Below are 12927 nucleotides of genomic sequence, written 5' to 3' on the forward strand. Positions count from 1 at the left end.
TGTGATGTACGTATGTCTGGCAGGTTCAGTTTTATAAGAAATGCAATGGTGGCTCTAGTAAGAACTCAAGGCTGGACTGGGAGTACATGTTTGAATAAAATATTGGATGAAAAATAACAATAAATGGTTTTGTCAAAGTAAACCACATCCTTTAAGTTGTTTTTCTTTTCAAACCACACTCACGCACACACACACACACACACACACACACACACACACACACACACACACACACACACACACACACACACACTTTATATTGTGTATCTGTATTTGATTGCATTTATGTCTGTTCAATTAAGATTTAAATAAATCAAAATATATAAAACAACACCGGTATTGGCTTGCAGACATAAGTACAGGCACACACAAGAGGCAGGGGAATGTTTTCAGTGAAAGGTAGGGTACGTGATTTTCTTTAGTTTAAATACGTGTTAAATAGCTCTATATTTAGATTTTACTCGTTGCTATAGAATGTTTGTTCAGTAACCATGTCTGTCCAGCTCTTTATTAAACAGAAAATGCATTTTCAGGTCAGGATACCAATTTTATCCAATCAGGATAGAGAACTCAGTCAGGATACAGATTAAACCAGTGAAATTGGAAGTGATGGCACAAAGACATTTTGTCACCTACCTGAAAATGTATTATCTGTTTAATAAAGAGCTGGAGAGACAGGGAGACTCCGATTACTGAAGAAACACTCTATAGCAATGATTACTATGATCAGAATATAGTGCTTTAACCTTTTAACAAAAAAAAAACGTTTTGTTTTAACCAAAAATATCACTTACCCTACCTTTTAATCCAGCCATTGATCCAGTCGATAAACCTGTAGACATTGACGTAGACACCAGGCTTGTTGGGTTGTCCACAGCCTTCCCCCCAGCTCACCACTCCAGTGACAAAGTAGGTTCCATTCTCTTCACACACCAGGGGACCGCCTGAATCCCCCTGCACAGACACAAACACACAATCTGGGTTGGTATTATTTTCTACAGAGGACTCACTCAGGAGCGTCATTTGGGGTCTATGTGAATGGGAATGGCTATTGGCACCCCCTTGTGCAGGGGTCTTCAACAGGGCACAACAGGCGTTGTGAGCTTGTAGATCAGCTATGTTCGGCAAAGCGAGTTGGTGTTGAGGGAATAAAGAGCACAGAGCCAAGTACAGAGCCAACGATCAAGATTACCAAGTATTGAGGGTTTAAGTGAAATAAACAAAAAACATTAGTTCACACAACACTGATGAAATCTATGAAAAGGCTTAATCTGCAACACAATTTTATACAATATGTGGCGGGGGTCCCTGCTTCATCTCTCAGCTAGGGGGTCTTTGGCCTGAAAAGGTTGAAGACCCTTGCCCTAGTGTTTACATTTAACCTCAAATTCACTTCTTTTATGCATATTTCCCCAACTCTAAAAGTTATTTTTTTTTGCAGATTAATGTGATTTCAGATCAACGCTGAGTGCATCTCAATCCACTTCGGTCCATTCTAGGCTACATGTTATAGATGTGTGTTTTTTCTTGTCTGCAACCAATCAATCAATCAATAAATGATGTGGGAGCAGAAAATAATAAGTAAAACTAAATAAAACCACATTAATGTGCATTGTGGAAGGATCTAGATGCCATCTGCATGTGGGGGAGACAGGTGCCAGGTGCCAACTGCAGCACATTGATTAATTAGGCCAGGGGACTCCTTGTAACTTGTTTTCATAGACCTGGTTGCTTGTTTCTCTCGCAAAACCTGGCAACACTGCTTCCTCTAGTTCTCTTCCTGTAGTTCTATCGTAGAGGAGGATAGCTTCCTGTTGTAGTTCTCTTCCTGTAGTTCTATGGTAGCGGAGGATAGCTTCCTGTAGTTCTCTTCCAGATCCTTGAGAGAGAGAGAGCTCCGTTCCGGGAGCAACGATAAGACATCCGGTTTTTGAGCTAGCAACAATACGGTTTCCGGTTGCCTTCAAAATAAGATAACGAATTTGTAATGTTTTTTAAAAGACACAAATCTATTTTAAAAATACATTTATGATGTATGTCTTTTAAATGGCACATACTAGAACACTTCTAAGTGCCAATTTTCTTTTTAAAGACACAAATGTATTTTTAAAAATATATTTATGATGTATGTCTTTTTAAATGGCTTATACTAGATCACTTCCAAGTGCTAGGTTGTTCCTGATTTAAACTGGCTATTGATCCCCATTAAATGTGCACTTATCACAGTTTCTGATCCTGTTTTGCACTTTAACTGGATATTCATTTGTGTTTGTTACATATGTATTGTTTTTGTATTGTTTGTCCATTATTGTAATGATGCTGCCTCTAGGCCAGGTCACTCTTGGAAAATTATCATGGGGGGGGGTTATAAAGTTGATCTCACCTATTGAAAAACTAAAATACAATACAAATAAGAATGTATTCAGAAACATTTACAAAAAATGTGTGTGTGTGTGTGTGTGTGTGTGTGTGTGTGTGTGTGTGTGTGTGTGTGTGTGTGTGTGTGTGTGTGTGTGTGAGAACTGTTCCATAACTGAGCGCCCCTGAACTTGATAGAAAATTGATACAGACCAGTAGTACAGAATGTTGGTGAACATTGAGAGATAATTTGTAAAAAATAAAAATAAAAAAAAGTGGCAGACCGTCCAGTGAGGTCAGAGGTCAGAAAAGTGCCGTTTTCAGACAACAGTGGACACTGGACAGGCGCCGGCGGACACTGCCGACACTTCTGACATACGCACGCGTGCGGGGACACCTCCCCTACAACGCCACACTCTCGGATAAGCCCGAGAGGTGTAAAAAAAAGTGTGGCGGACCGTCCAGTGAGGTCAGAGGTCAGAAAAGTGCCGTTTTCAGACAACAGTGGACACTGGACAGGCGCCGGCGGACACTGCCGACACTTCTGACATACGCACGCGTGCGGGGACATCTCCCCTACAACGCCACACTCTCGGATAAGCCCGAGAGGTGTAAAAAAAAGTGTGGCGGACCGTCCAGTGAGGTCAGAGGTCAGAAAAGTGCCGTTTTCAGACAACAGTGGACACTGGACAACGCCACACTCTCGGATTTTTTTTCTACTTCATTACATCAGTATTGTTACTTGTTACTGACATATTTTGTTTGGTTGTGTTAGCACAGTCTCTGTAGAAACAGGTCTCAACTTTTCACTGCTTGTACCTGTATTGAGTAAGTGACAAATAAATCCCTCTTGATTCTTGTTCAGATTAGTTCCAGAGTTCTCTTTGAAAATGTCACACATTTTGAAATGGCTCCACATCCATTGCCTGATTGATATTAAGCTGGTAGGTCACGACACGGTCACGACTCTTTTCTGTTCTGGCCCCACAGTGGTGGAATGAACTTCCCACTGATGTTAGGACAGCAGAGTCACTGCCCATATTTCGCCGCAGGCTGAAAACTCACCTCTTCAGGAAACACTACCCTTCCTCTCTGCCTGACCTACTTGTTGTTAACTAGTTGTACGAACGCTTGTTTTCTATTGCTGTATTGTTTATTGGATTATTTATTGGATCTTGTTTAGTCGATACACTTATTTGTTTTAGCTCATGCTCATTTGATTTAGCTATTTTGTCTCATCTGTTTAAGGAAATAGGTAGCTGATATATTGCACTTTTACCTTAGCGCTAGGTATACTCTTGGTTGCTTGTTTTTGCAGAAAATGCACTAAAGACTTCTGGTGATTAGTAGTTTTCGTTCCCTACCTATGTTGAATACACTTATTGTAAGTCGCTTTGGATAAAAGCGTCTGCTAAATGACTGTAATGTAATGTAATGTAATGTAGGTACACATGATGTAATAGACATGCCACTAAAAGTATGCACTTAAAAGTTTATTTTCATTCTTTATAATTGTGAATGTTAAAAATTGTGGGGTTCTGCTATAGTCACTTACAAAACGTATACACTATTTCAACGTAAATGATAGTGTTGTTTACTGGAGTCAAACTGGGTTTGTGTCAAATATGCTGCAGTTCTCGCATTAGTTTATATAGTAGGCCTAATACCTATCTCCGTCCTTTGACTTTATTTGACTCTTAGTGAGCGAGACTGTTACTTGAGTCAGCGTTTAATAGCCTACAGCCAGCAATTGTTTCTAATTATGACAAGCACAATAACACAAAATAATACTCCTGTGTGCAAGTCTGTTGAGTAGAAAATAACTCCAGAAGAGAGTGGCCCTAGATAAATGGCACAATCATCGTCACAGTCAATGTTACATCAGTCTTATCTCAGGAACGGAGAGAGACACAGAACGAGATGTTGGTGTGAGCCTTTATTAATGGTCTTGAAAATGTATACTGATGTCAAACTGGGAAACTGAAATAGAAGCAAGGCTTGTCCATAGCCATGTCTGTTGTGTGGAAGTATCAACACATATCCATCAATAACTGGTCAACCTCACTGGACGGTCCGCCACACTTTTTTTTACACCTCTCGGGCTCATCCGAGAGTGTGGCGTTGTAGGGGAGGTGTCCCCGCACGCGTGCGTATGTCAGAAGTGTCGGCAGTGTCCGCCGGCGCCTGTCCAGTGTCCACTGTTGTCTGAAAACGGCACTTTTCTGACCTCTGACCTCACTGGACGGTCCGCCACACTTTTTTTTACACCTCTCGGGCTTATCCGAGAGTTTGGCGTTGTAGGGGAGGTGTCCCCGCACGCGTGCGTATGTCAGAAGTGTCGGCAGTGTCCGCCGGCGCCTGTCCAGTGTCCACTGTTGTCTGAAAACGGCACTTTTCTGACCTCTGACCTCACTGGACGGTCCGCCACACTTTTTTTTACACCTCTCGGGCTTATCCGAGAGTGTGGCGTTGTAGGGGAGGTGTCCCCGCACGCGTGCGTATGTCAGAAGTGTTGGCAGTGTCCGCCGGCGCCTGTCCAGTGTCCACTGTTGTCTGAAAACTGCACTTTTCTGACCTTTTCTGACCATTTATCCATTTAGATAAATTATTAATGTTTTAAAAACCGTTTTTGTTACACAGAAACATTATATGTGTTGTATAGAAACATAATATGTCGTTTAAATGCTTAATTTATAGTTTTAATGTGCAAATTAACCGTTTTTTCAATGGCTCCTTTTTGCTCTAGAGGGTACTCTTATTCTGAAGAGATCGTCCACCGGAAGTCTTATTGTTGCTCCGTTATCGTTGCTCACGGAACACAGCTGAGAGAGAGAGAGGTGAACATGGCGGACGTCTCGGAGAGGACACTGACAGTGGCGGTGCTTTTAACGTTCGGTGTGGGGTTCTTGTCCGGCTGGCAGGCCAACCGCATGAGGAGACAGTTCTTAGACTGGAGGAAGAAGAGGCTGCAGGACAAGCTGGCAGAGACGCAAAAGAAACTGGACCTGGCTTGAATGGTATAGTAGCCCTGAAATATGACTGTCATATGATGACAGTCATGACGAAACTTCAACCTGTTTTTTTGCACTTTCTTCATTTACAGCCCGTACATCTACATAAACGTTCAGATCTTAAATATAAAGTGCTTACCCCATGGCCACGGATGTTACAATTCACTTCGGGTAGGTGTATGTACCCGTATCTTCCGTTGTTGTTCAATAAAGAACATTTTAATCCGATTGGCGGCCATTTTCTCATAATGTATCAGAAAGCAATACACCTCCCAACCGATAGGGCCGCGTATTTGAAAGCAGATGGAGAGAATTCAAAGAAATGTCCACCGGTCGGATTAAAATGCTTTTTATTGAACAATACGATACTTCTGAGAACCCGTGGCCATGGGGTAAGCACTTTGTATTTGAAATCTGAACGTTTCTGTAGTACGGACTGTAAATGGAGAAATGCAAACACCAGGTTGAAGTTCAGCCATGACGCTCGTGAGGGACGAGCGTCGTGTGAGCCATAGCTGTTATAGTAGTTGCGCCATTCACACGCTTACAAGAGAGTTTGAAGAGTTTGAAGCGGCCAAAAAAATAGCGGATCGGCTACTTTTGTTTTTGGCCGCGCGACAAGGTCAGGCTCGTGGAATCAGAATAGGCGCTATTAGTCCATGAGCCAGAGCCCCAAAATTGAGCAATGATTATCGAAAGAGTGGGAAAAACCAAACCTAAATTGTTCATAGGGTCAATACGAGTAAATACATATATGATAACCTCTCCACAGGAGTAGCTTTTTCATGGTTATCACACATTTTGTAATTTTCCCCATACGTACATGACAGGTGAAAAAATGACAACATTTAAAAAAGAGTTATCATAATGAAACTTCCCCAGTTGATTACTTACAAGAAGACAATGATTTATCGTATTACAAGTTTTCTGACATTGTATATTTAGATATGCAAATTAGGCATTTAGTTCATGAGCCAGAGCCCCAAAATTGAGCCAGATATTGAATATTCCCTTGTTAAAAACCTTTGACTCCAACATCTTAACAAAATGAAATAAGAATGTTGACCTCTGACTTTGTCCAATGTTCCAAAGTTGATTCTGGAAAGTTATGCAAATTCAGGCATATTTTCCTAATTTGCATATTTAAATATACAATTTCAGAAAACTTGTTATACGATAAATCATTGTCTTCATGTAAGTAATCAACTCAGGAAGTTTCATTATGATAACTCTTTTTTAAATGTTATTTTTTCACCTGTCATGTACGTATGGGGAAAATAACAAAATGTGTGATAACCATGAAAAAGCTACTCCTGTGGAGAGGTTATCATATATTTATTTACTCGTATTGACCCTATGAACAATCTAATATAGGTTTGGTTTTGCCCACTCTTTTGATAATGAAATCTTGTCTGGCTCATGGACTATATAGGGATATCTGGGCACATGTGTAATGATGACAGGTTTTGTAGCAATTTGTAGCAATTGCAGACATATTAGACCTTTGTTGAATGTTTAAGCATGTTCTGCTCATGTATAATTTACTTTACTTAAGAGTTAAGACCATTTTTCAAATATTCTATTTTTTTAAAAATTTTGGACAAAATAGCCAATTTTACATCGAGGTGCCCAGATGTCCCTATAGTGTCCACCTATCCTGTTACCAGGCTGGACAGGCTCGCAACCAAAGTATAATTCAACTAGTCGTGTGTGTGTGTGTGTGTGTGTGTGTGTGTGTGTGTGTGTGTGTGTGTGTGTGTGTGTGTGTGTGTGTGTGTGTGTGTGTGTGTGTGTGTGTGTGTGTGTGTGTGTGTGTGTGTGTGTGTGTGTGTGTGTGTGTGTGTGTGTGTGGATTTGATTAACATTTTCTCAAAAAAATGCATGTGACATACATATCAATCTGTCAAAAGGGTGAAACACAGCTTGAGGCCTATTATTGTGTGTGTGACTGAGTACCAATGTGTTGTGAAACAGACATACATTACTACTAAACAATAGCAAACACAATATGGAAGCTGCAACTCAACTAATTGCTATAATTATCTGTAGACTGTAACCAACTGGAGTTGAGCCTGTAGCTTGTGAAAGATGTGTTAATGTTACATTGGGTAACATTACATGGTTTATAGTCATTGCCTACTAAAACACAAAACTTATTTCAGATTTCAGAAGTAATCCTTCCCCTAATAAGTGTGTGTGTGTGTGTGTGTGTGTGTGTGTGTGTGTGTGTGTGTGTGTGTGTGTGTGTGTGTGTGTGTGTGTGTGTGTGTGTGTGTGTGTGTGTGTGTGTGTGTGTGTGTGTGTGTGTGTGTGTGTGTGTGTGTGTGTGATATCTATCTGTCTGTCTGTCCTCTATAATATAAATTAGATAGTTAGTCTCTGTCTGTCTACTGGACATTAACAGTAACATAATTAGCAGTAATTATTACATTGCATATGGGGACAGTCAGTCAAATCAAATAACGTCACATAACACTTTCAACATTGAATTAATGAACTTGGCTGCACCTTTATATCACACTTGGGGACGTGATGTTTTTATTGTTACATTTTTGTTATTGTTTTGAGAGAGAGAGAGAGACAGACAGACGGGGGGTGGTGGTGGCTGATTTCATAACAGACTGTAACCCCGCCCTAACCCACACAGCCTATGCAATGTATAACCTGCCACTTTGATAACATATTGTACACAATGTACTGTGATAGTCCCAAATAGGGGCGGCCATAGCTGAGTGGTTAGTGAGCCCGCCTAGGGAACCAGCTGGCCCTGGTTGCCCCAGGTTCGATTCCAGGCTATCCCAGCATATGTGCCGATGATATGAAATTTGTCCCTGAGCAAGACTCTTAACCCCAATTGCTCACAGGTTCTCATTGGAAACAAGACCGCAAGGACTTTCATGAACGACCTGTTAAAAGGAATTATCCTTATCCTTAACGTTAAACATGTATATCATTCTGAATCCCAGTGCTCACAGTTGAATTAATCACACATCTGTTGTTAAAGAATATTAATATTAATTTGAATCAGTTTAATTTACAATTTAGGCATTTAGCAGATGCTCTTTATCCAGAGCAACTTACAGTAAGCAAGGTAAACACATACATCAAATGCAGAGAGACCGTGTAGTGCCTCAGTAATCTAGGATCATAGGTAAACCAAGAACCGGCTAGTATCAGTCTAAACAATATAATATAAAAAATAAATAATCTGTATATTGAAATTATATAAACTATAGGATGTCAGGTAAACAAAAACCTAGCATCTAGGGAAGAAAATGGAAAAATACTATTACTGCATCAAAAGTAATCAACAAACTATACTATAACTGTTCAAACATTGGCCAAATTGTCAAATAATTTAAGAAAGAGGTAACAATTTCGAAAATAGCCGATCTACAGTTCGGCTATTTTCCCAATATTTATCTGTGGAACCGAGTCAAACTAAATGTAATGCCTCAACTCCTACAATTCCAAGTGCTTGTCAGGGTGGGGTGATTTATTTTGGGGGTTCGCGGCCTGAAAAGGTTGAGAACCACTGGTCTAAATAACATGCAACTTTATTTTAACCTTCTTTGCATAAGACTGCATGGTCGTCAAGGCTAGGGTCAAGTGCTACATTTGTCACATCAGAGGTTTACATGTGTAAGGCAGAGGTGCGAGAAATTCATCATTTTGTAGTATTCTGTGTGAACAGCGAGCATAGAGGTGGCGTGAGAGCAAAGCGAAAGAGATGGGGGGGGGGGGGGGGGGGGGGGGGACAGGTTAAATAGAACAAATAAAGATATAGACAGTACATATATATTGATTGATTGATTGATGTACTTTATTTAGTAAGACATGAGAATAACAGTACATGGAAGTACAAATTCACAATAGCATATAGCATATACAGATAGCATATGTGAAAACGGATTGTATACATGATATTTAGAACGTCAGCATGATATTTAATAATACATTACTAGTGTTGTTGTTATTATTATTGGTTTGACTCCATCATGATTTCTTTGTATCTCCCATATCCAGGAATGAGTGCAGGATGTCAGTGGAATGAGGAGGTGCTGCCTTCTGCTGGCCGTTGGAGGTGTTGCAGCCTAGCTTTCTGTGGTGTTCCTGCTTCTGCCCTTCTTCCCACAGTGGACTGAGGGTTTCACTGTTTCTGCAATCCGTCCATTAGTTCTGACACCTACCTACCTACCTACCTAGTGCCTGCCTACCTACCTACCATACTTTCTATACCTACCTTCTGAATGGAAAAGGTCTTGTATTTATCTTCTGAAATGGAAAAGGGTATAACGTCTATCTTCTGAAATGGAAAAGGGTCTAATGTCTATCTTCTGAAATGGAAAGGGCACAAGGCCAAAGTGAACATCTCCCCTGCCTCTGAACTCTATAAAGTTGAAACTGGTGGGACTTTGCTTTTAGGGACAAAAGTTTTATATATTTTTTTCATGGCCCGAATTTCTCCATCAAGATCCAAAGGAATGGTGGCAAACATGTTGGATATTATTCACTGGTACAACTCTTCTATGTCAGAATATTTCTAAAGAAATAAATGATTTGTTTTCATGCTTTTGTTTTTCTTCAAATGTTGCATCTACTTTAATATCATTAAAACTACATTTCATGTAGGACGTATATTGACATATCAATAGTGTGATATGGGAATAGATATTTGTCTGGGATTTTGGAGACAGTAATATTTAGGGTTGGGATCCGAAACCGGAGGAACCAGATCCAACCAGATCCACCATAACTCTGAGAGTGTACAACACTCTCAGAGTTACAGAACTGTAGGCCTAACCCTAACCCCCCTCAAGTAACCCAGAGCCAGAGGGTCCCTGGACCTCACTTTGAGAACCACTCCAATAATATGTATGCAGTATGTATGTCTGATTGAATTTGTGTTTATCAGTGTTGTAAAGTAACTAAGTACATTTACTTTACTTTTAAGTACTGTACTTGTACACTTTTGAGGAATTTTTACTTCATTGGAGTATTTCCAATTTTCAATACTTTTATACTTTTACTCCACTACATCTCAGAGGCAAATATTGTACTTTTACTCCACTACAATTATTTGACTTTAGTTACTAGTTTCTCTGTAGAGAACATACATTAACCACTTCAGCCCTATATAATTTCGGCCATTTGAAAATGGCAGATCTACAAGCTCACAATGCGTCGCAGTGTGATGCGTTGTGAGCTTGTAGATCTGCCATTTTCAAAAGATTTTTATACATTTTCAAACCTGAAATGGGACTTTCTGCAGAACAGAAATACTTTAAGTACAATTTGATACCAATACTTTTGTACTTTTACTCAAGTATATTTTAATTACCCGGACTTTTACTTTTTCCCACCACTGGTGTTTATCAAACAGTATAATTAATTATAACCTCTGCCCCGAATCTTTCAAATCGGGTTAGGGTTTCACGTTTTGGCCTATAACTCTTGAACCGTAGGTCGTACAATCTAAGTCTTAATTTATTTTTCATGTCTGCGATCATGGTTCGTGACGAAACTTAAGGGTAAACTGACAGACGGAGACTCGCTCACTGCATGGAGGTTAAGGAAAAACTCCTTAGACAAGACTTAAAGAAAAAAAAAAATGTTATTTTTAGATGCCCATAATGTGCTCGGTGCTCAGTGGATTAAAAAGCAAACGTTTCAGTCCTCCCAGGACCTTCGTCAGTGCTATAAGGTCCTGGAGGACCACCGCACCTGCAGTTAATCTTCACCAAAAGGACAAAAAAAGGCGCAACAGTTCTCCTGTTCTTTCGTGACGAAACTTCCAATACTACTTTAAGCCCCGGCCATTTGTGCCAGAGTAGATTTCTTTGCAGATTATATTGTGTTGTCTTCAACGCACTTTTAAAGATATCTTGTTTGGCTTTTCCTGCTTTCATTGATGGTAGACTGACAGGAGATGGGGAGTGACAGTGCAGCAAATGTCGTCGGGATCGGGATTCGAACCCGCGACACGCTGTCAGACTAGGTGCCCGGACCGCAAAGCCAACGATCTGGGCCCAAAACACACTTTTTGCTACTAGATATGGTCCAAAACTCACACAAATCTGTTCACGTGAGGAGCACACTTTTCTAGTAGAGTCTGCAGAGGTTTCATTGGGGTCATGCCTATGTTCCCTCAGCCCTATGTTCCCTCAGCCCTATGTTCCCTCAATCCCTAACAATTTTATTTTATCCAAATTAGTCCCTATGTTCCCTCAGCCCTATGTTCCCTCAACCCTATGTTCCCTCATCCCAAATTAGACCCTATGTTCCCTCAGCCCTATGTTCCCTCATCCCAAATTAGACCCTATGTTCCCTCGGGCTCCCCAAGGTATCCCCCAAAGGTATAAAGGTATAAGACTATATATAGATATATTATTATAAGTTATAAGACTTCATAAACTTTGTTATAAGTTGTTATGCATGATTATGAAAAGTGGTATAAGGCCTTATAAGTGCATTATTATGCAATATAAATGTGATTATAATGCATTATAGACCCGACCTTAATATATAGTCTTACCCTCCTTTTTTCCTGGTATGGCATTCTGGGCCGTGAGACCTGTCTCCCCCCACCACACACACACACACACACACACACACACACACACACACACACACACTCTTCTTTACACCGATGATGATGGTGACCACAACATTAAATTGTACGTGTTGAAAGCATATGTTCTGGGGGTACGTATATGTGTACATTATGTCACGAGGAAAACTTGAGGGAATATAAGTTTTGGTTAGAACTGATTCAAAACTAGAAAAAGTGCTCCTCGGAGCACAAGTCTCTGCCAGGTCAGGTAGGTTATTGTGGCCTCCTGGTGGCGCTATAATAGGCCAATGTGAAAAGGGTTCCATTTCTTCTTAGGCTTTTCACAGCAATCGGACACTGCATTCATGATTTTGTTCCAAAAATGTGGTTTGCTAAATTAGACCTGCTGGTGGCGCTACAACAGGCCAATGTGAAAAGGGGGGTATTTCTTCCTCAGCCTAGTGGGAATGTGCGTACAAAATTTCACGGAAATCGCACTCTGCGTTCATGATTTGAGGAATTGTGTTCAAAACGGACCTATCCTGCAAACTTAGTAAGGCAATGTTAGGCAAGTAGGATGGAATATGAAATATCGGACACATCCATCTTGATCACATGACTATAGAGATACTTTGTACCGATTTGCGTGTTTTTTGGACAGAATCTGAAGGAGTAAGAAGAAAACATTTGTGGACAACAGATAACATCTTCACTCTTCGAAGTCAGCCAGCATATTCCCTTGCTAATGTCACATGGCTGTATAAACCACACAGGCCTTGATTGGCTTGCAGTCCCTCTCACCCCATCAGTAACATGATTGGCCAAACTTAATTGCTTTGACCTGGTCAGCTAAGACACATTAAACTATATGTATAGTTTCTCTCATCAATTCAAATTCAAACAGCTGTGAAACTGACTGATGTTAAATTATATTGATAATTGTCTCCACCAGGCCGAAAGGCATGGCGAGAGAGTATGTTTTGCCCACTGTCCGTCCGTGTGTGT

General features: G+C 40.4%; 1 protein-coding gene across 1 annotated transcript; it reads left to right on the forward strand.

The window, feature by feature from the left end:
- The first annotated feature begins 5191 nt into the window (after window positions 1–5191).
- LOC308104817 (mitoregulin-like) lies at window positions 5192–9938 on the forward strand. The gene is made up of 2 exons (XM_080455346.1): window positions 5192–5375; window positions 9396–9938. The coding sequence occupies exon 1, from the start codon at window positions 5202–5204 to the stop codon at window positions 5370–5372; it is 171 nt and encodes a 56-aa protein (XP_080311472.1). The 5' UTR covers window positions 5192–5201; the 3' UTR covers window positions 5373–5375; window positions 9396–9938.
- The last annotated feature ends 2989 nt before the right edge of the window (window positions 9939–12927 follow it).

The sequence above is a fragment of the Gymnoscopelus braueri genome (assembly GCF_963280865.1).
Source record: "Gymnoscopelus braueri genome assembly, chromosome: 17".
In the NCBI taxonomy this organism is placed as follows: domain Eukaryota; kingdom Metazoa; phylum Chordata; class Actinopteri; order Myctophiformes; family Myctophidae; genus Gymnoscopelus; species Gymnoscopelus braueri.